At 35.1% G+C, this 23,032-nt stretch overlaps 1 protein-coding gene across 1 annotated transcript in view; it reads right to left on the reverse strand.

Moving 5' to 3' along the window:
• Positions 1 to 23,032, reverse strand: part of LOC143257811 (eye-specific diacylglycerol kinase-like) — a 41,637-nt gene that overhangs the window by 12,950 nt on the left and 5,655 nt on the right. The window contains 9 exon segments of the mRNA XM_076516840.1: positions 260 to 430; positions 874 to 979; positions 2,555 to 2,628; positions 5,200 to 5,318; positions 5,811 to 5,956; positions 6,219 to 6,289; positions 7,327 to 7,370; positions 7,373 to 7,500; positions 14,730 to 14,914. Of these exon segments, the coding sequence (XP_076372955.1) occupies positions 260 to 430; positions 874 to 979; positions 2,555 to 2,628; positions 5,200 to 5,318; positions 5,811 to 5,956; positions 6,219 to 6,289; positions 7,327 to 7,370; positions 7,373 to 7,500; positions 14,730 to 14,914 (1,044 nt within the window).

Consider the following 23,032-nt stretch of genomic DNA (forward strand, 5'->3'; position numbering starts at 1 on the left):
AAAAGATTGGGTTCAGGTGTTTGGTAAATTATGGTTAATATGTGTTTTCGAAACCAAGTTTGTTTGTTTTTTTAGATATAATAATTTTTTTAGATCTAAATTGGTCGTTCTAATGCTTTGAAATGAAGAAACAAAAAATACATACCCCATATATTCCCGAGCAAATAACTTTTTTTATGAGATGTACAAACGTACACGTGTTTTACTATACACAGTTTTATACTGGAAGAGTATCTATCATTTAAACGATATATCACACCTTTGACTTGGCAATCATGTTGGCTTTATTTCGCAGTCGAAGCTCAATTATAGAGGGCAGTAGTTTACAAGGTTCTCCGTCCACTTGCATAGGAATTGTTCGGGTAGTGATAACACGGGCGTGCCGGCATTGGGCAATACAAGTACCATGACCTCGTGCTTGGAGTAGTGGCTGTCAGTAGTAAAACATAGTATTATAAATGTGGGAATAACATTAACTTTTTCAACTGATAATTCAACATTTTATTTCAAACTGTTAAAACATGGACGGTTATCCAGAAAAACCTATAAGTTTGTCATTTTTAATGGATTTACACGTCTTTAGGTGTAGGGACGTAAGACTTAAAGAGAACCAAAAGATAAATTCTAGTAAAATATATATTTTAAAAAAGCTACTAATTAAAATTTTACTTGCAAATTTGTAAACTTTTGAGCAGGTGAAGTATTTAATAGCAAAGATTCCAAAATAGGTAAAATTACAAACCTGTGTTTCTAACAATGTCATATGGTATTATGTCGTATTGTGAAAAATGATAAAATATCAGATATTAACTCGTATACCGTGATCAAACAGATTAAATGCACTTTTCAACTGTTTAAGGTCACATCACTTGCCAGCTGATATGTGGTGAGACCTAGTACTTCTATTAAACCATCATCTGTTCTTTGAAGGTCGAAACCTGCTGCAGGACCTAACCAAGGCCTAGTTCCTCCACCATAACTAAAGAGAAAAATAGTAACAGTTATGATTTATCGAAATGTTTCTCCATGAATAACAATATTTGTTTATTAAAGATATTTCTAAAATAAGAAGTGATTATGAATCGAAACCAACCAAAGAGTATATTAAGAAGCCTAATTAATAAGCATCATATTAGATTTTTAAAAATTCAAAGGAAAATCAAGTTATATATGTTTTATGAAAATGAGTATCGGGACGGAAAACAAAACTAGCGGCCTCTAGCGTGAGGTTGTGTACTATATTAAGTTTTGATTTTAGGTAAATCTGTTTATACAAACAGTCAGTTTTATCCACTAGTTCTAATATTTGAATAAAAAAAATGAAAGCGAGTTGCACGAATCAACAGACATAGGCAAACGTTTAACCAATTAAATAGTAGTATTATATTTAAAATAAGATTCTGAGGACAACAACAGATGAATATAAATAAAAATAAAAGGTATTACTAATTGCTTAAAAACCTGTATGCTATGGAGAAAAACTGCTTCTTGTCACAAAAGTTTCATAATTGTTGAAAGCTAAAGAACTATTATTTCAACACTTAAAGACACGTTCTCTCAGCTTATGATTCGAGCGTGAGATAAGGCATAACTATACAATAGACACTTAAGTATTACAATATATTTTATTAGCATAATTAATGAACTACTGATATATGTAGCGACGTTTAAGTTTTATGAAGATCACGCTGTTCTGTTACACGAAGGAAGAATTTTTTTTTAATACACACGCAAAGGAAAAAAAATATATTTAACAACTACGCTTCAAACAGTTGTCCTTCGTCAGGTTTAATATAAAAATAAAATAACTGTTTTATTATTAAAAAAAACACATCCACTATTAAACCAGATGTACTTCCATAGGATCCCTTAAAGTGCTATATTTCAAGAGTAAAAAAAACAACAACAAAAAAACACAAAATTAAAAGTATGAAATATTTATGTTTCTTACTTTTGAAATTCGTGTATCATGCTGTATTGTAGCCTACAGAGCTCATAATTATTCTTGTGATTCGTGGCATGCATAAGCATTACTGGCTTCACGACAGTACAAATTACAATGTAAAGCATCTCTTATGTGACGCCATTTTAGTGTCTACTGACAAACCGACAGACAATACACTGCTGTATTGTAGTGTGACTAGTAAAAACAGGTGGTCCCGCAGTGGCAAAGCGGAATGTTACGGATTCACACAACTAAAATCCGGGTTTCGATACACGTGGTGGGCAGAAGACAGATAGCCCATTGTGTAACTTCGTACTTAATTTTAAACAAACAAACAAATTAAAGCAGGTGATCCTCTAGGCGACCTTAGCCCTCCTTTGGAGGAAATAAAATAACAGTTCTTACATGAACGCAACGCTAAAATCCGGGTTCCAATACCCGTTGTGGGCAGACCATAGATAGCTCATTGCGTAGCTTTGTGCTCAATTAAAAAACAACAACAACATTAACCTGAACGCGTGCGTTAAAAAATATACTTCTTCTGTGTAGTAGAACAGGATTTCGTGTCTTGAATATTATTATTTTACAAACACTAGGCCGTGTACTAACCTGGGAACGTTAAGAAACAAAATAGCGTGAGTACGAAGTTCTTTTAACTTCGGTGTGAAGTCCTGCCCATCACACTAGATCACAAAAAAAAACAAACGTGTTTTAAAATAAACATACGCACTTCTGATGTGTATTGTACGTAAACTTAAACCTACGATCCTTTCATATCTGTTTTGTACAAAGTTAAACCTACGCTTATCTAATGTCAATTTTGTACAAAGTTAAACCTACGCTTGTCTAATGTCTGTTTTGTATAAAGTTAAACCTACGCTTGTCTAATGTCTGTTTTGTATAAAGTTAAACCTACGCTTGTCTAATGTCTGTTTTGTACAAAGTTAAACCTATGTTCGTCTAATGTTTGTTTTGTACAAAGTCAAACCTACACTCGTCTAATGTCTGTTTTGTACAAAGTTAAACCTACGCTTGTCTAATGTCTGTTTTGTACAAAGTTAAACCTATGTTCGTCTAATGTTTGTTTTGTACAAAGTCAAACCTACGCTTGTCTAATGTCTGTTTTGTACAAAGTTAAACCTATGTTCGTCTAATGTCTGTTTTGTACAAAGTTAAACCTATGTTCGTCTAATGTCTGTTTTGTACAAAGTCAAACCTACGCTTGTCTAATGTCTGTTTTGTACAAAGTTAAATCTATGTTCGTCTAATGTCTGTTTTGTACAAAGTTAAACCTATGTTCGTCTAATGTCTGTTTTGTACAATGTTAAACCTATGTTCGTCTAATGTCTGTTTTGTACAAAGTTAAACCTATGTTCGTCTAATGTCTGTTTTGTACAAAATCAAACCTACGCTTGTCTAATGTCTGTTTTGTACAAAGTTAAACCTATGTTCGTCTAATGTCTGTTTTGTACAAAGTTAAACCTATGTTCGGCTAATGTTTGTTTTGTACAAAGTCAAACCTACGCTTGTCTAATGTCTGTTTTGTACAAAGTTAAACCTATGTTCGTCTAATGTCTGTTTTGTACAAAGTTAAACCTATGTTCGTCTAATGTCTGTTTTGTACAAAGTTAAACCTATGTTCGTCTAATGTCTGTTTTGTACAAAGTTAAACCTATGTTCGTCTAATGTCTGTTTTGTACAAAGTTAAACCTATGTTCATCTAATGTCTGTTTTGTACAAAGTCAAACCTACGCTTGTCTAATGTCTGTTTTGTACAAAGTTAAACCTATGTTCGTCTAATGTCTGTTTTGTACAAAGTCAAACCTACGCTTGTCTAATGTCTGTTTTGTACAAAGTTAAACCTATGTTCGTCTAATGTCTGTTTTGTACAAAGTTAAACCTATGTTCGTCTAATGTCTGTTTTGTACAAAGTTAAACCTATGTTCGTCTAATGTCTGTTATGTACAAAGTTAAACCTATGTTCGTCTAATGTCTGTTTTGTACGAAGTCAAACCTACGCTTGTCTAATGTCTGTTTTGTACAAAGTTAAACCTACGCTTGTCTAATGTCTGTTTTGTACAAAGTTAAACCTATGTTCGTCTAATGTCTGTTTTGTACAAAGTCAAACCTACGCTTGTCTAATGTCTGTTTTGTACAAATTTAAACCTATGTTCGTCTAATGTCTGTTTTGTACAAAGTTAAACCTATGTTCGTCTAATGTCTGTTTTGTACAAAGTTAAACCTATGTTCGTCTAATGTCTGTTTTGTACAAAGTCAAACCTACACTCTTCTAATGTCTGTTTTGTACAAAGTTAAACCTACGCTTGTCTAATGTCTGTTTTGTACAAAGTTAAACCTATGTTCGTCTAATGTCTGTTTTGTACAAAGTCAAACCTACACTCGTCTAATGTCTCTTTTATTCAAGCAATACAACGTGTGTTGACTTGGCACCATAAATCATGTAGTCAATCAATAAGCCAATAATATTGATTTTATTACAAATAATGAAATACGATAATTTCGAGAGTGAAAAATGGAAGCTATAGCACAGATTAAACGCCCTCTGGTTTATGTCACACAATTATTTTAATAATTTAAAAATTAAAAAAATTCAGCAATGTTTTTATATTGAAAAAATCCCGACAAAAAACAATTCTCAAATCACAAACGCTGGCTATAATTATTTATTTCTTTACAAAAATAACACTTCTTCCATATAAATTAGTTGAATCGAGCATGACCAGGTGGTTAAGACGCTCGACTCGTAATTCGAGGGTCGCGGGTTTGAATCCCAGTCGCACCAAACATGCTCGCCCTTTCAACCGTAAGGGCGTTATAATATGACGGCCAATCCCACTATTCGTTGTTAAAAGAGTAGCCGAAGAGCTACTCTTACACTGCTAAATTATGGGCGGTTAGCGCAGATAGCCTTCGTGCAGATTTGCGCGAAATTAAAAAAAAACATACAAACAATACACTTTCCGCGGTTTCAGAGATAATTCATAATATAACGCTAAAAATTGAGTTTACATACTCGCGTTGGCACAGCAAAGACAGCGTAGCATTGCGCTTAAGCACAAAGAGTCAACCAATTTCCCAAAACGTTGTCAAATAACCACTTATTTCACTTACTTGTGTGTAACATTGTTACCATAAGCTCTATTACTTGTATTCACGAAGCCTACATTGTTGCGCTGCCCAAATAAATTTCAAAGACGTTAAATATGGCCGACAGGGAAAAACAAAAGGCTTACTTCCAGAGACACATAATTACACAGGTCTTTCCACTTTCTCTGTAGTAGATCTTTACCACTCGCCTGTCCGTAAAACATCTTGTTTCTTAGTCTGCTATTGAACCTACTAGGTCGAGCTTCTGTAATATTAATAAAAAAAAAGTGGAAAAAAATTAGTTTCAGTAGGAACATAACAATATACAAACGTCACAAAACCTACAACCGTGGACTCTAGTTGAATGCCATAAATGTACAAGGTTACCAATTCATATTATTATCTAGGTTTAAAGATTAACTTTAGATTTCGTTTTGAAAAAAAAAAATACATTATTTCCTGCCTTACTTTTGCAGATGGAGTTTTGAGTTTTACCCTTCATGAAAACGACGTTTTTTTTTTTCTAAATTCAAAACAAATACGAAATTAAGTAAAACGCGTTTGGAAACGTTATTTTATTTAGCTTCTAACTGTAAACTTAAACTATAACTTTTGTTTATTTCGAAAGAACTATAATGTTATTTATGTTTTATTGAGAGCCGTTTAGTTTCGTAGTTTTGCTGTATTGCGACTGATCATAGTAACGTCTGTGTTTTATATTTTCGCGAGGCCTAAAGGGCGATTTAAAACTTCTCACCTCTCGCCTCATGAAACTCCAGGGCTATGTGGGCATCTACACCAATAGAAAAGTAGTTGTTGAAGACGTTAAGGGGCAAGTTTTCCTTACCACCTTCCCTACTCGGTGAATCAACATCGGGGTTTTCCTCAACCGTAACATCCCATCTGCGGACCAACAATAATACATAGGCCATTAACAGCACAGAACCTGAGATTGCTATCTGCTTTCTACTTTTAATAACGTCTTGTGTCAAACTAAGTTTATTCATTAGAAAATGAATTAAGTGTTTGCTATTTTGTTTTTAGTTAGGCTTCTTGAGTAAACTATTATTATTATTATTTTAATAATTTATATAAATATTAATTTTAGTAGCGCATGTCAGTAGAAGAGATATTGTAGAATAGTCCAAATCATATATTTTCTTACCTGTCTAACTGAACGATATCCCCAGTTTCAACGTTGGAGATAATCTTGGAAATTGGTTCGTCGGTGTAACCCTAAAAATAGAAAGGGGCATTTATTTAGCTTATAATTAGGTAGAAAGTTTTCTCCCCGTGAAATGTACTTGAATTTGAAAATTCAAAAAAGTTAAGTTGATCAAATATTTGTCCAGATGGAAAAGATTTGTTGAGCATTCAACTCGAAGAGTCAAAACTGGAAATAACAGCCATTGATAGATTGCTTAAGCAGATTTTCAAAATGAGTAAACTAAGACGAACGGCAACTGTCTGTTGCAAACACACAATTGTAGAATATAGTATTTAGTCCTCAGGTGCATCACCTGATGACAGAAGACTTTCTAAACATCGTCCTAGATTCGTATTTTTTACAACAGGCAGCTGCCGTCCACTTCAGTTTATTTATCAGAACATAATACCATTACTATGTTTTTTACAAATTTTATAACAAAAACGTTGCACAGTTAAATATGCAACATTTCTTTGATAGATTGTTTAGACAGAGTATTCATGATGAAGCTTTGTAGAATGGACAGCAACTGTCCGTTGTGGAGACACAAGTGTTGAGGACGACGTTTCCAAAGTCTTCCGCCTTTCGTGACCAAAAGACAAAAGGCAGATTTATTTGTTTGTTTGTTTAGAATTTCGCGCAAAGCTACTCGAGGGCTATCTGCGCTATCTCTAATTTAGCAGTGTAAGACTATAGGGAAGGCAGCTAGTCATCACCACCTACCGACAACTCTTGGTCTACTCTTCTACCAACGAATAGTGGAATTGACCGTCACATTATAACGCCCCCACGGCTGAAAGGGCGAGCATGTTTGGTGCGACCAGGATTCGAACCGTGACCGTCGGATTACGAGTCGAACGCTTTAACGCGCTTGGCCATGTTCCATCATATAACATTTTATTATTTCTTGCATTATAAAAAACGCATTTTCTCGTTCATAAAATTAGATAGTACTTGGTAAATGTGCTTAAAACTAAGCTTAGCTTTATATCAGTAAAAGAACTCGTGTATACAAATTTCCGGTATTTAAGATATTTTAGAATTAATTACACAATAACTCACTCACCCCACCCCAGCCAAGAATTCGAGCTAGGTCGTTTCCTGTTCCCAGGGTAGTACTCCAACAAGAGGAGAAGGGTTTAGGCCTACTTTATCAAGAAGTGACAGCATCCAGCCTACAGTTCCGTCCCCTCCACACGCCAATATCCGTAGATTTGGAACCTTCTTATACAATTCTAGTCTGTAATATTAGAGGCAACAAATTACGATCGAAGAGACGTATTAAAAGCAACCAGCTTTCTTAGAAGATATAACGATTATTTCGGCAACAACACCGAAAGTTTTCAATTTAAAACCAAGTACGGCATTTAATTAATTCAGAATTACTGACTTAAAGCTGAAACAAGTTTGTAAAGTTTAACGAATTACAAATAGTAAAGTGAATTTCAGAAACTTATATTTTTAAGACATCTCAAAACCTGAAAACTTGCTTGACGTAGAATTAATACTGTAAAATCAATATTTCTCAATAAAAAATTATAAAGTGAAAAGAAGTATTAGCTGTTAACCAACTTTGTTTAACGCAAACTGGAGTTTGTTTGTTTGTTTGCTTATTTTGAATTTCGCGCAAAGCTACACGAGGGCTACCTGCGCTAGCAGTTCCTAATTTAGCAGTATAAGGGAAGGCAGCTAGTCGTTATCACCCACCGCCAACTCTTGGGCTACTATGTACTAACGAACAGTGGGACTGACCGTCACTTATAACACCTTTACGGCTGAAAGGGCGAGCATGTTTGGCGTAAAGGAAAGTTTATTAGGACGAGATTTTGATTAAGATAAATATAATGTTAGACCTATATTTCCAGAATGTATCTTTATCGGTTCAATATTTTAATAGTTAAAGTTTCATTAAGAGTTTTGTTAATGAAATAAGATAATAGACACATATTATGGGGATATATATCACCGTTTTCTTTATCTTAATATATTAAAAATATATTAATATTTAGCAGAAACAGAACGAGCGATAATTATTGAAAAGCAAAGTTAGTGTATTATACGAAAAGTTTCAGCGGTTCCTATTATTCACAATCTTTCAAACCCTAAAATTTTGTTGTTTTTTTGTCGCGAAGTGCAGAGCTACATTATAGTCTAATAGCTCTGTCCAAAACGGATATCGAAACCCAATTCTCAGCGTTATACAGCTTTCAGTATTACCGCTGAGACATCGAAGAAGCACTTATAACCTCAGAATTTCAGATCTGACAATAAAAATAAACCTTTTATGAAATCACTAGAGCTCTTCGAAGTTTACCGTACTAGAGGTTTCTAACATAATTTTTTTAACACTAAAACAAAGTTGATTTCTGAAAACATGGGAATTTTAGACTAGCTACACTCTTCTATTCGTCGGAGTTTCAGTTTTACAAAATAAAAGCATCAAACTAATTAAAAACATAAAGCTAACCTCATTATAGTTTCATATAAAAAAACAAAACAACAAAAAGGAGCAAACTTAAATTAGGACAAACAGCTGGGGTTACTAGTGTAAGAGAATAGTTTCTGCTAAACACACATACAACTAACCAGTAGCTATAGTTACATGAGTCAAAGCAAATGAATCTTCAACTACGTGACTGGAACATTTATTAAGACTTTCGCTTTGTATCATAAGATTATATATTATTCGGCGCGATAACAATCCAGACTCAATGTGGCATAAACACCACAGAATGTTGTAATATGTCTTATTTAATTGCAACCCATTTAATGAGGAGCATTGTCTGCAATTGGTTCACAGGTGTTAGCAGAAGATCACAATTGGTTCACAGGTGTTAGCAGAAGATTACAGCGACGAACCAAACGTTCAATCAGTCGCCCTCTGGTGGCATAGCGAGATGTCTGCGGACTTAAAATGCTAGAAACCGGATTTTGATGTCCATGGTGGGCAGACCACAGACAGTCCTTTGTGTAGCCCTTGGCTTAACTAGAAAAACATACAAATGATATCATTTCAATCAGTGTGTATTAGCTAAGGAAGATGACTGAAACCAACGTCGTACTTTATAAACCAATCCTGGACAACAGGAGGTAAATGTATAGTTCTTACTGCAAGCACGGTTGACAAGAGTATTCAGGTACATTTGGGATGTGATCCACTCTTATAAAAGAGACGATATTTATCTTCAGCCACTCTAGTACTACTCACACAATTACACTTTTTCCAGCAATTTACAATGTTGGAACAACACTGATAGGTTCGGTGCTTCATAATGTGTTCTCTATGTTTTTACTTCAACATCAATACCAAAAATTACACCTAAATAGGTGTAATTCAGCCTACAAGTTAGTGATTTATACGTGTCTATGTGGCCCGGCATGGCCTAGCGCGTAAGGCGTGCGACTCGTAATCCGAGGGTCGCGGGTTCGCGCCCGCGTGGCGCTAAACATGCTCGCCCTCCCAGCCGTGGGGGTGTATAATGTGACGGTCAATCCCACTATTCGTTGGTAAAAGAGTAGCCCAAGAGTTGGCGGTGGGTGGTGATGACTAGCTGCCTTCCCTCTAGTCTTACACTGCTAAATTAGGTACGGCTAGCACAGATAGCCCTCGAGTAGCTTTGTGCAAAATTCCCAAACAAACAAAAAATACTTGTCTATGCAACAAAATGTGGCAGACATAGTACAGATCTCTGGACATAGAGATGCCTGCAAATGTATGGTAGTAATACAAGCAGAAATACGCGCTCTCAGGGCAGGTACAAAAGGTTTTGGGCCTAAGGTCTTTTCTGGAATTGTTCAACACTTCAACAACAACGTATTTATACTGGATAATCAACAATGTCCACCATCCACGAGAAAAAAGAATTTTATTTAAAATTTATTTGTAGAGGAAGTTATTATGAGAATTTCACTAACGAAAAATACATATTTTTCTATGCTTATTTGTTATTGTTTTATATTTGAAACTTACTCTTTTTGTAATTTCTATTGGTTAAATCTGAAATACATAATTTTTTTTTGTAAAACTATCGATTGTTTTATTTATTGCTCAGCTATAAAAAATACTGCCAAGCTATACAAATATTACCCAGTTATGATTAGTGATGGTCGATGAGGTAGTTTCCAAGATCCGAATTTTGGACACGTACATTGCAAGCTCCATTATAATAAGAGTTATTTGTTTAATTATGTAAATTTACAGTGTTGTTTATCTACCATAACACTCTGCAAAAAAAACAACAACATGTTTCACTGAGACCAATCAGCGCTACTTAGATATAAGTAATTTTGATAAAAATCTCAGGTGAAATTTTTTAAAGCAAAACATAAATTTTTCGCTTCCGTCTTGTAAATTTGTGTAACACACACACATCAGTACCATCCAATGTACACAGAGACGCTAATAAGCGACGCTGAGCTTTGTTCAATATAGCCACGGTCCGGCATGGCCAGGTGGTTAGGGCGCTCGACTCACAATCTGAGGGTCGCGCGATCGACTCCCCCACCACATTAAACATGCTTGTATTTTCAGCCGTAGGGGGTGTTATAATGTGACGGTCAATCCCACTATTCGTTGGTAAAATAGTAGCCGAAGAGTTGGCTGTGGGTGGTAGTGACTAGATGCCTACCCAATAGTCTTGTTTGTTTTTGAATTTTGCACAAAGCTACTCGAGGGATATCTGTGCTAGCCGTCCCTAATTTAGCAGTGTAATACTAGAGGGAAGGCAGCTAGTCATCACCACCCACCGCCAACTCTTGGGCTACTCTTTTACTAACGAATAGTGGGATTGACCGTAACATTATAACGCCCCCACGACTGAAAGGGCGAGCATGTTTGGCGCGACCGAGATGCGAACCCGCGACCCTCAGATTACGAGTCGCACGCCTTAACACGCTTGGCCATGCCGGGTCCCCAATAGTCTTACACTGCTAATCCCAGTGTAGATATCCCTCGTGTAGCTTTGCGAAAATTTTAAAACAAACCAAAACAAAACCTCATTCTGCGACCAACTCAAAATCTGAATAGTTTATGCTTATGTAAAAACAAAATAGAATTGTTAATAACTGTTGAAAACCATTCTATTTACAGTAGAACTATTATTTGACCACTATGAAACTCTAATAGGTATCAAATAAAATATAAGTTACAGTAAATTAACTTTATTACAATAGTTATGTCAAACACCCAGGCATTTACTTAATCTGTTCATCTGTTATTTTAGTATTGCTAAAGAAAAGACAATACAACCTTAAAAAAGGTTTAAATTTCTCACACATAACTGAAATACATCTTATTTAGTAGAAAACAATACTTGTATTTTAACCTCATGTTTAGGGTTATTGGTTTGTATCACAGTTTATATCTTAGCAAGAAAAATATAAAACTTAAAAATATGGCATCTTATTCTCCAGTAAGTATCAACAAATAATCACACGTCACTGAAAATTAATTACAACAGGATATACCTCTTTAGGAAATCATAATAACCATTTGAAGTATTTGTGTTTACAAAAACAGAGAGTAAACAGACATTTCTTTTGTCTGTTTAAATCTTGAAATCAATATTACCCTTCTGTTACACAGTTTAATATACAGTAAATAAATCTGTTGTTTAATACACATGAGAACAATGTTACTCCTAAGGTAAAATACACAATGCATTTCAAGGATGCATACTGTAATGGTAGAGCAAGATACATATTAAGATTGGAAAATGTAATGTTCAGCTTGTCAATCATAGTTTGACTTAAGAGCAAATAAAAAACTATTTGAAACTGGCAGATTGCTCAATGTTTTACCTCCCTCTATTAGGTTATATATAATTCCAGAATTCAGGAAAAACGAGACAATTGTACGTTTCAGGTATAGTTTATTTATTACGACCATGGTTTCGGAAAGAAAGGTATCATCAACAGGTTAAACAATGGTCGTAATAAATGCAGTATATGTGAAATGTACAATTGTCTCGTTCTTTTTTCTCTCAATTATGTAATAATATAGTTTCTCCAAGTACCGACAGTTTTATGTATCAAATATATAAGTAATTCCGTTAAGAGCAGATCGTAAGGATTTCAGTTAACCTCGATTTGTAAATTGTAATTCAATAAGGGTTTATAATTATCTTTTGTTAACCTTTTACATTTTATAATTTATTAATATGTTATTAGTGAAAGAATAAATATATTTTTCCCAAGATCTTTAGGGTTGCATTAATTTTACTTCCAACTGTCCACTTTGTAACAAGTACATACGAACGGAAGACATGGCAATGTTTTCTTGTTACTTATACAATCGCAATTTTTGTAACTCCTCACGATATAATTAGTTCATTTACATCAAGCAAAAATGTTAAGTTTAGCATTCTTGTTGCCTTAATATTTTATAATTTACTGTCCCAACTACTTTTAAATATAAATACATAATTTTTTTGTAAATTTTCAAAACGGTCCCTCTCGTTTCGCTTCTTTTTTTTTTCTTTACACATCATGTTAGGCCTAAAGAGAAATGGGTTGCGGGAGCCATTAATCTCTGATGCCTAACTATGTCAACTTACGCAGTCAGTGGTGGTGCAGTAGATTTGACAGGTCACTTGCAGCTGTTCGAGAAGATTACATAAAGATTAACTGGTATCTTATTTAACTAATTTAATATCATGACAGCCGCATACTTAGCCAGCTAAACGGCCAGTGCCCTTTTGTTGCTATGTTTTATTCAAGTTATTTGAGAATCCCTAGTTTAATCTGTTGGAGCGTAGTAAATCTGTACACTTATCGCTGTACTAGTGAGGGATTAATCTGTTTGATGTGCACGTTATAATTTTAGATGCATTAAAAGAGATTATATTTCGTGTATCTTCGTTGTGACGGGATTACTATTGTACATTTATTTTATTATCAATGTTTGTGCAAGTCACATTTAAAAATATATATAACTTAAATTATTATTTTTAAATAAATTGTAGAAGATGTTCGACTGTAAGAATCAATAATATAGTATGTGAGTGTATGTAAATACTAGTGATTGCTAGTATTGTCATGCAAGCTGAAATTTCTAGAAACTCTTTTCACGTTTATAACAATTAACCAACGCGAGGCGCTAAGGGACAATGTATATTATTGGTTTGCTATAGTTGGCACACTTTAAACCTCGAAAGTTATAACTGTGATTAACGCTTATTAATCGGGAAGTTAAGTTATTAATCGTTTGAATGTTTATACATTTCGAACATTACAAACCGTTTCACTTCAGCGGATTAACATCGGAAGTAAGTATTTCTACGAAGACATTACATAACTTTAGCTGTAAAAAGCTGACGTGTGATCAGCGAAGAGTTAGCTGGCTCCTTATTTAGTTAATTGTATCCATATCTACTCTAAAGTAACAACCTCTTCGTGAACCCTTGATAGGATATCGAAAAAGTTCCAGATAAGAAAGAAGATTGAAAATTGCTTGTAAGTTTGTAAAACTTCTGTATATAAATCATTATTTGTAATAACCGTTATTAAAAATTGCATTATTGTTTATAAATTAAAATATATTCGTTCTAAGAAGAAAAATCACTGTTTGTGTATATTAATCTTGTTGGATGGATGGTGACAACTAGCTGCTTCTCACTAGTCTATCACTGCTAAATTATGGAGCAATAGTGCATATAGCCTTCGTGCAGTTTTGCGCAAAATTCATAACAAAACCAATCCAGTTTCCCTGCCTGTGGTACCCAACCTTGACTGTTTAAATTCTTTAACACTATTCGGTATCCTCCAATGCTTTTAAGAAACAACAAGTTCTAACTCTATGAAAGATAAAGAATTTCCAGACATACTATGGATAATGAGTAACTTAAGAATGAATTTACTTCATAAAGCAAAATACTTGATTAATCTCTCTGACCATTGTATTTCTTAATCAGTTTCTGCAGAGTGAAAAAGATTAAAGGGCTTTTCAACAACAAACTAAATTAAGACGTGAAATAATCCTCTTTCACATACATTATGAAAATAGATGCAAAGAAGTTTTCAACTAATTTCGTAGTTTATGTTTCATAAACTATATGGCGTATAAATTGATACCTTACCCAGAAGTAACACCACTGTATTGACAAAGCAACTAAAATAATTACATGGTTAATTTAGACTGTTATCAAGATGGATAAGCATTCAACTACAGAACTGAAGTATTGATGTATGCATTTAGCAACAAATACTTGTTACAAAATTACAATATGCAACAAAGGGTTAATACAAAACGTCGAACAGCACGTAAGGCTTTATATTGTTTTCACTCACCATTAGGGGAACTAAATATATTAAAATATACATTATAAAACACACAAAATTTCTATTTTATATACTATCGAATGAGCAATAAGTATTAAATTAGAAGAAATAATTAAATAAATAATTTATATATTAAACTCCACTTTAACAGATGGTAACGGGTTTAGAAGACGAAAGCAGCACTTCACTCACCCAACACTTGGATCTCCCTGAGATAAATCAAATACTTGTCGAGGGTTGAGCAACCATTGAAATTTTCGAATTAATTTGATCCCTTGTTTTCCTCCGCTTTTAGGGTTTACAAACACAATTAATGGTTTAGATGCAGCTGAAGGAATGGGCTTTATTGTGAACATTCTTGGTGGTTCTTTTCCATTCTAGACAGAAAACAAAACACGAATTAAATCTCCATTCTGCGTCACATATTGTTATTACAATTCCTCTAGCAACAAAGAATGCCAGTTAAACATCATACAGTTAACGGTTCCATCTGAAGCGTAAGTAGTGAGAATTTAAAATAAGTTTCAAAACAACCAGTTCCACTTCAAAGAGAAGCTTAAACCATACAAATTAATCCTCACCTGGAAAAGTTGAACTCATATGTTTATTCAATGATATATATATATATATATACTGTTTTAGGATCTCTTACATGGAGAAGGCCCGGCATGGCCAGGTGGGTTTAGGCGTTCGACTTGTAACCTGAGGGTCAGAGGTTCGAATCCCGGTCGCACCAAACATGCTCGCCCTTTCAGCCGTGGGGGCGTTATAATATGACGGTCAATCCAATTATTCGTTGGTAAAAGAGTAGCCCAAGAGATGGTGGTAGGTGGTGATGACTAGCTGCCTTCCCTCTAGTCTTACACTTCTAAATTAGAGACGGCTAGCGCAGATAGCCCTCGAGTAGCTTTGTGTAAAATTCCAAAAAAACAAACAATACATGGAGAAATACCAAAGTCTAAGGATAATAATACCACTTGTATCTTTTTGTGTCAGTTACATCAGATACACTTAATAGATCAGAATACCTAACAACTATTAGAAGCAGTTATATTAATCACTCTATTATTGGATTTGATTGTACTTAAGTATAGCAAACATACATGCGAATATTGTTTTAATGTCTACCAAAATGTTTGTAGGTTAATAGCACCTTATAGTTTAATGTGGTACTCAGTTATAGGTATAACTGTAATTTTAAATTAAATTCTTTCTGTGCTTGTATAAATTTATTTGGTTCTAAAAGTAATTAACGCAATAATGCTTGAGAATATTATGAGTGTGTTACTAGTTATTGGCTTTAAACACGCGAAACGCATTGCCACACACTTTATTACATTTTTATTGACAGAAAAATATGTGCCAATCAGTTCGTGCGTGTATGCACGCTAGCTCATATGGAACCAAATATACGCATTGGTTAACTGAACAGTGATACTTAAGTTTACATGAGTGCAAAAAGTGAATGACATTTAAGATACATTGTTCTATACCAATGCAAAACTACGACGTTTATAACATTACTTTAAAGACAGTTACTTTAGCATAAACAAACACACACGGAAACACAGCGTCAAAAAATGTAGTGATGATACAACTATACACAGATCATCCCTACATTATTTACAATATTAAAAGTTATTGTTACAATGTGAAATGTGTGAGTACAAAATGGTTACGAAATCGGTTAATTCGACTGACATCGTAGTGAACGTTTGTGATAATAAAGACATGTTTTGACTGAATCTGTTTTTCCTTGTATGTAAGTCCTGGGCTTTCTTTTATACTATACTGATACCTCGCCAAACATGATCATAACATCACGATAAACACTATGTACCAACAGTCAAGAATATATAATTTTCAGATGCAGTAATACCAAAGTCAAGTATGCATTTCACAATGTAAAAATCAATTCTAAAATAAAAGTTACGTAGAAATGATACGTATTTAGTCGTATTATTCCTGTATTTTTGTTTGAATTATTTTTGGTACTACATATTTCTTGTTTCACCTTTTTAAACGGACACCAGATTTCTGTCAAAGAGCTAACTCCATAGGGTAATGATAGCGTCATTTTCACCAGAATTGTCATATTTTTAAAATTTCTTACTAAGCGCCCTGCCCGGAAGACATGGAGTGGATTTAGCTATAAACTGACGTTTGTGACAAACGTGGTTGTACAGTTGTCTCGATTGGAACAGGAAGAAGGAAGATGATTGGTTGGTCAATTTTTGGTTTGGTGTTTTAACGACGGTTTCTTGCATTTTTTTTTTTGGGGGGGGGTTTGTTGGATAGAGAAACAAATGAAAGTGAGTGGCAATCCTCTTTTAAAGTAAACTTCTCTGCCATTGTTGATTTTTAGCGTGTGTATTTGTATTAAGCCTGTTGAATACTTAGGGCATCCTACACATGGAGTCCATAGACTCTACAAAACGCTTCGTTAGTGGAGAAAGAGTTTACTCGTTAGGGAAATAGAATACTACGTTATTTTGGTTTTGGTGGTGGTAGACATAACGCTTAGTTAATACTTTTCAAGAGAGTAAAAAACAGTTGATACCAATATGGACGAAAAAATAACAAGTAAATGAAATAGCGACAAGTGAAGATAAGTTACCCATAGTTATTAGTGGCAGTTAGCGACAAGTGAAGATAAGTTACCCATAGTTATTAGTGGCAGTTAGCGACAAGTGAAGATAAGTTACCCATAGTTATTAGTGGCAATAGACCAAGAGCTTTTCTAATACTGTACGGGGAGTACAAACAACAAGAAATGCCGCCATTATCTAAGAAAAAAGGAAAATAAGTGAAATAGCCACAAATTAAAAATAATTGATTTTACTTTCTTGACACCAGAATATTAAAAATTCAAATTTTATAATGTCGTTTTTTCAGACGTTCAACTATGAAGATGCCTCACGAGGTAGATTATCCACCAAAACACGGTGTTTATATAAAAAATGTTGATTACAGAGATATGTTTTGTTTGTTTTACATTTGTTTACTTTAACTATTAAGTACAACAGCTGTTTATAGGTTTTTGTTTCATTCATGTCCAACTACACAATGCAACAACAGCATTATTTAAAGGATTTATTTATTTAAATCATACACCTTTTTACATATGTTATATTTAAGTCATACACCTTTCTTACGTATGTTGTATCTAAATCATACACCTTTCTTACATATGTTATATTTAAATCATACACTTTCCTCACATATGTTGTATTTAAATCATACACCTTCTTCACATATGTTATATTTAAGTCACACACCTCCCTTACATATGTTATATTTAAGTCATACACCTTTCTTACGTATGTTGTATTTAAATCATACACCTTTCTTATATATGTTATATTTAAATCATACACCTCCCTTACATATATTATATTTAAATCATACACCTCCCTTACATATGTTATATTTAAATCATACACCTTTCTTACATAGGTTATATTTAAATCATACACCTCCCTTACATATGTTATCTTTAAATCATACACCTTTCTTACATAGACTATATTTAAATCATACACTTTTCTTACATATGTTATATTCCACTTTATAATGCTGAAAATGTGAAAAAATTCTTCGGTTAGTTTGTTTTGACTTTCGCACAAAGCTTCACAAGGACTATCTGCGCTTGCTGTCCCTAATTTAAAAATGTAGGACTAGAGGAAAAGCAACCAGTCCTGACAACCCACTGCCAACTCTCAATGTCATATTAAAGTTAATATGGAGTAGGTAGGTATTTATCAACCTCACTGTCCGTTAGTAAACAACAAGGAAACTTACTGTAGTTATCCCTCGAGGTACAATTAAGATAAACAAACATGCGTACTATGCCAGGTTCTAATTGATTTAAAACATTAATATTCGTTTGTTACTCAGTTTAAGACTAAAGGAAAAGAAGCCAATCCTCAACACCCACTGCCAACTCTTGGACACCTTTTGTACCAACGAATAGTGGGATTGAACGTAGTATAATAACGCCCCTGTGAATGAAAGGGCAAACATGTTTGGCGGGTCAGAGATTCAAACCGGTGACTCGTAAATTGCGAGTCAAGCGTCCTACATACCTAGCCAAGTCAGGCACACGCTTCGGATGCATGTGGTCGATGAGCTAGTCTCGTCTGTGTCCATGTTTATTATCGTTAAACAATGTTTTTGTATTCAAATAACTTTAGTGCATACATAGTACGTAAAACATATCTCTTAGTTCAACATGAAAGTTCACTCTTTCCACAGATATTCAGATGATTCTTTCAAATTGTTACTTTTTTATATAATATCGGTCTCGGTGTTTTGAACTGGTTAGATAACATTACATCTCTGTGCTGTTTAATACGAATATAATTTTATCTATGCTAAAGAGCTATTATAATGATTTGAAAATATTAAACAGTGACAACAGTTGTTAAAAGTTTGGAAGATTTCTCCAAATTATAATATTCTACATATGGAAGTTATTTAAATACACGTTTTCCTCACTTCAATGATAGTTAACCTTTCTTACTTACGATCTGATATCATCCAGTTGGTCAGGAATACATCGAAAGATAGTATACTCTAAATTAACAACTTTTAAAATTCCTGATAAAACAATTAATAATTTTGCAAATTGATTAGGTTTCGAAGTCTTCTTTCGAGGCAGCTGTTCTGTGTGCAGATATAAATAATAATATTGTTACGGATCAGGAAAGCTAAATGATTAAACCTAACTGCACTGTGTTTATGGTTTATTTAGCTGTTGAAATCCAAAAGATACAAGTGTTAAACAAAAGGTATCAGATTTGAGGAAGTTGCGGTGACAATAGCACTTTTATTAGAAAATTAGTTCATGATTTATTCAGAAAATCTCAGAAAGCAACATTTCGGTTTATTTTGAGAATTATAATGCTTTTATTTTTACGGATATGAAAAAAAAACCCAAAACGAACACATAGTACTGCAAGAATACTCAGCAGATGGCACTAGTCACTACAATGTCATTTCTCACATCTGATTGTCTCACTCAACCAAAAGACGTTATTAGCAGTAATTATAAGTTATTATTATTTTTTGCTATTTCCACAGTATATATTTTGAAACCATCCAAAGACATCATTAACTAACATAAACTCTTTAATAATCCAGTTCACTACGATGTTTGGTTTTAAATTCATTTAAATAAAATAATTGGTCAAACAATCGCCAAATTTTCGTTGTATTTTTAGTTAAAGCTTTTCTTTCCGACAAATTTTCAGTTTTTCTTGAAATTTTAATTGCTGCCTATATTATATTGTATTATTTTATGTAAACGATGTAATATTGCGCAGAAATTTCACGCATAACGCTCCAAACGCTACAGATGTTTTATTTTATATATCTATTTTTGTAATGATACGAAATTGGTATAACTGTTTGTTTGTTTTTGAATTTCGCATAAAGCTCCTCGAGGGCTATCTGCGCTAGCCATCCCTAATTTAGCAGTGTAAGACTACAGGGAAGGCAGCTAGTCATCACCACCCACCACCAACTCTTGGGCTATTCTTTTACCAACGAATAGTGGGATTGACCGTAACATTATAACGCCCTCACGGCTGAAAGGGCGATCATGTTTGGTGCGATCGGGGTTCGAACCCGCGACCCTCGAATTACGAGTCGTACGCCCTAACCCACCTGGCCATGCCTGGTATAATTACTACCTAAAGTTTGAAATTTTAGAATGCTGAGAAACTGCTTCCAACCAGTATAAAGTATTACTCTTATTTAGCAAACTAGCAACTCTAGCAAACTAGAGTTCAACTTTGTTGTTGAGTTTCTAGAGTTCTAGAGTTTGTTTGTTTGTTTTATCTCTATTTTTTACTTTTATTAATCTCTCTCAGCAGCACAAGATGACAGCAGAGACCGCTGCCAGCAAATTATTATTCATAACATTATTTAGACGTCAGTTACTGACTGAATACAAACCTAAACTTGGAATGTTTGCTCCTTTCATGTTAGTTTACTTCTCACTCCTTCGTTACAAAACTTGTAATTAATATAAGGCCTGGAACAGCCTGGTGGTTAAGGCGCTCGTTTTGCAATCTGCGACTCGAAAGATTGAAACCAAATGTAGAAAATTCTCACCCCTTTTTTTTTTAGCTGTGAAATCGTTGTAATGAGGCGATCAACCTCACTATTCGTTGGTAAACAACAATAAGAGTTACTGTAATTATCCCTCGAGTAGTACAATTAAGATATGGCCAGGCATGGCCAAGCGTGTTAAGGCGTTCGACTCGTAATCCGAGGGTCGCGGGTTCGCATCCCCGTCGCGCCAAACATGTTCGCCCTTTCAGCCGTGGGGGCGTTATAATGTGACAGTCAGTCCCACTATTCGTTGGTAAAAGAGTAGCCCAAGAGTTGGCGGTGGGTGGTGATGACTAGCTGCCTTCACTCTAGCCTTACACTGCTAAATTAGGGACAGCTAGCGCAGATAGCCCTCGAGCAGGTTGCGCGAAATTCAAAACAAACCATTCAATTTTCGAAAAATAAATTGGTTTAACATTTCAGTCGAAACTAAACTGCTCAGAAAATTAAAGGAACAAGTACGTTTTCTTATATAATTTATCTCCGTGTTCCAAATGTGGTAATATTTTTATTCTTTTGGATAATTTGCCTCATTTCTGTTCCATCTGTGTCCATTTTTAATGTGTGATGAATGGCGAATCGTGGAGAAATAAACGTTTTAGAAATGACCAAAACTGATATTCCATACAAAACAATACTTTAAACAGTTTACATGCGTTCATTCAAAAAATGTTTGAAACATTCAATATCTAGTGTGACCTCCACGGCCTGTGACACACTCCTGACATCGATTTGGCACACTTCGAATCGGTCTATTCATGTTATTTTGGGGTATGACAGCCCACTCGTCTACCAGGGCTTGTTGGAGTTCCTATACATTCTGAGGAGGGTGCTGGCGTTCACTAACACGCCTCGTCAACATATCCCAACAATGCCCAATCGGATTTAAAATTGGAGATCTGGAGGGCCACTCAAAAGTCTCTATTCCTTCCTCGTCAAAGAAGTTCATACACAGTCTAGCGACGTGGGCTCGCGCCTGAACCTGCATGAGAATGAACCCATCGCCAACAGCATCGGCAAAAGGCCTCACAATGGGTTCTAGAATTTTGTCTCTATGTCGTCGTGCGTTCAGAGTCCCTTGTCGAGTATGCGTAAGTCCGTGCGGCCACCCAATCATATGCCTGCCCAGACCATTACATAACTTCCTCCATATGTGTCGACTTGCACAACGTTACAGGTGGAGACTCGCTCTATCGGCGTCTCCGTACTTTCGCACGTCCATCATCACGAGACACAGTGAACCTGTTCTCGTCTGTCCACGGCACGATGGCCCATTGACGAAATTCCCAGTCCAGGTGCTGACGAGCACACTCCAACCTGGCTGCACGGTCCGCGCTGTCAGAATAATGCCTCTTGCAGGCCGTCTGGCCATAAGGCGTCCTTCGTGCAGACGATTGCGTACTATTTGAGTCGACACACGGGTTCCAGTGGAATGCTGAAGGTCATTTCGCAGTGACCGAGCCGTAACTAACCTGTCCCGCAGAACGGAAGTTACGATGTACCGGTCCCTCTCTGACTGTTGTGCAACGATGACGGCCTTTATATGTTCTCCTGCCATAAGAGTTCGTCTCTTAGTGGCGTCGCCAAAGTCGATTGATGACACTTGGTGACACACCGACGCGTTATGCTATCCTCCTTTCGGTCTGACCATCCTCCAACATCTGGACCGCCCTGGCCACCTTGCTCTCTGTCAGATGGCGCCTGACTGCTTGAGTACACAAGATGAAGGTACACACTGACCAAACGAGCCACAAAAGATGCATGTTGATGTTTGTTTTGAGAATTAATGAGGAATGCATAGTTTCACGTAACAACCTTATACAGGGTACCTTGAGTTGTATTCTCACGTAACAACCTTATATAGGGTACCTTGAGTTGTATTCTCACGTAACAACCTTATATAGGGTACCTTGAGTTGTATTCTCCTTGAGTGAGGCGAATTTTGTTTGGGTTACTTCAAACGTCACTCTCAAGCTTAAAAAATGCACTTGTAGATGAACGGATATATTTTTCATACATAAATATAGTTATGACAAAATTATACTGAAATATGTACTTGTTCCTTTAATTTTTTGGCCCCCTAGCGGTATGTCTGCGGACTTACAACGCTAAAACCGGGTTTCGATACCAGTTGTGGGCACAGCACAGATAGCCCATTGTGTAGCTTTGTGCTTAATTCAAAACAACAACAGCCTTTACTTTGAAATATGTACTTGTTCCTTTAATTTTTTCAGCAGTGTAATTCATACCAGAAGATTGGTTTGGTTTTTTTGGAATTTCGCACAAAGCTACTCGAGGGCTATCTGTGCTAGCCGTCCATAATTTTGCAGTGTAAGACTAGAGGAAGGCAGCTAGTCATTACCACCCACCGCCAACTC

The sequence above is a fragment of the Tachypleus tridentatus genome, chromosome 7 (genome assembly GCF_004210375.1).
Source record: "Tachypleus tridentatus isolate NWPU-2018 chromosome 7, ASM421037v1, whole genome shotgun sequence".
Classification (NCBI taxonomy): Eukaryota; Metazoa; Arthropoda; class Merostomata; order Xiphosura; family Limulidae; genus Tachypleus; species Tachypleus tridentatus.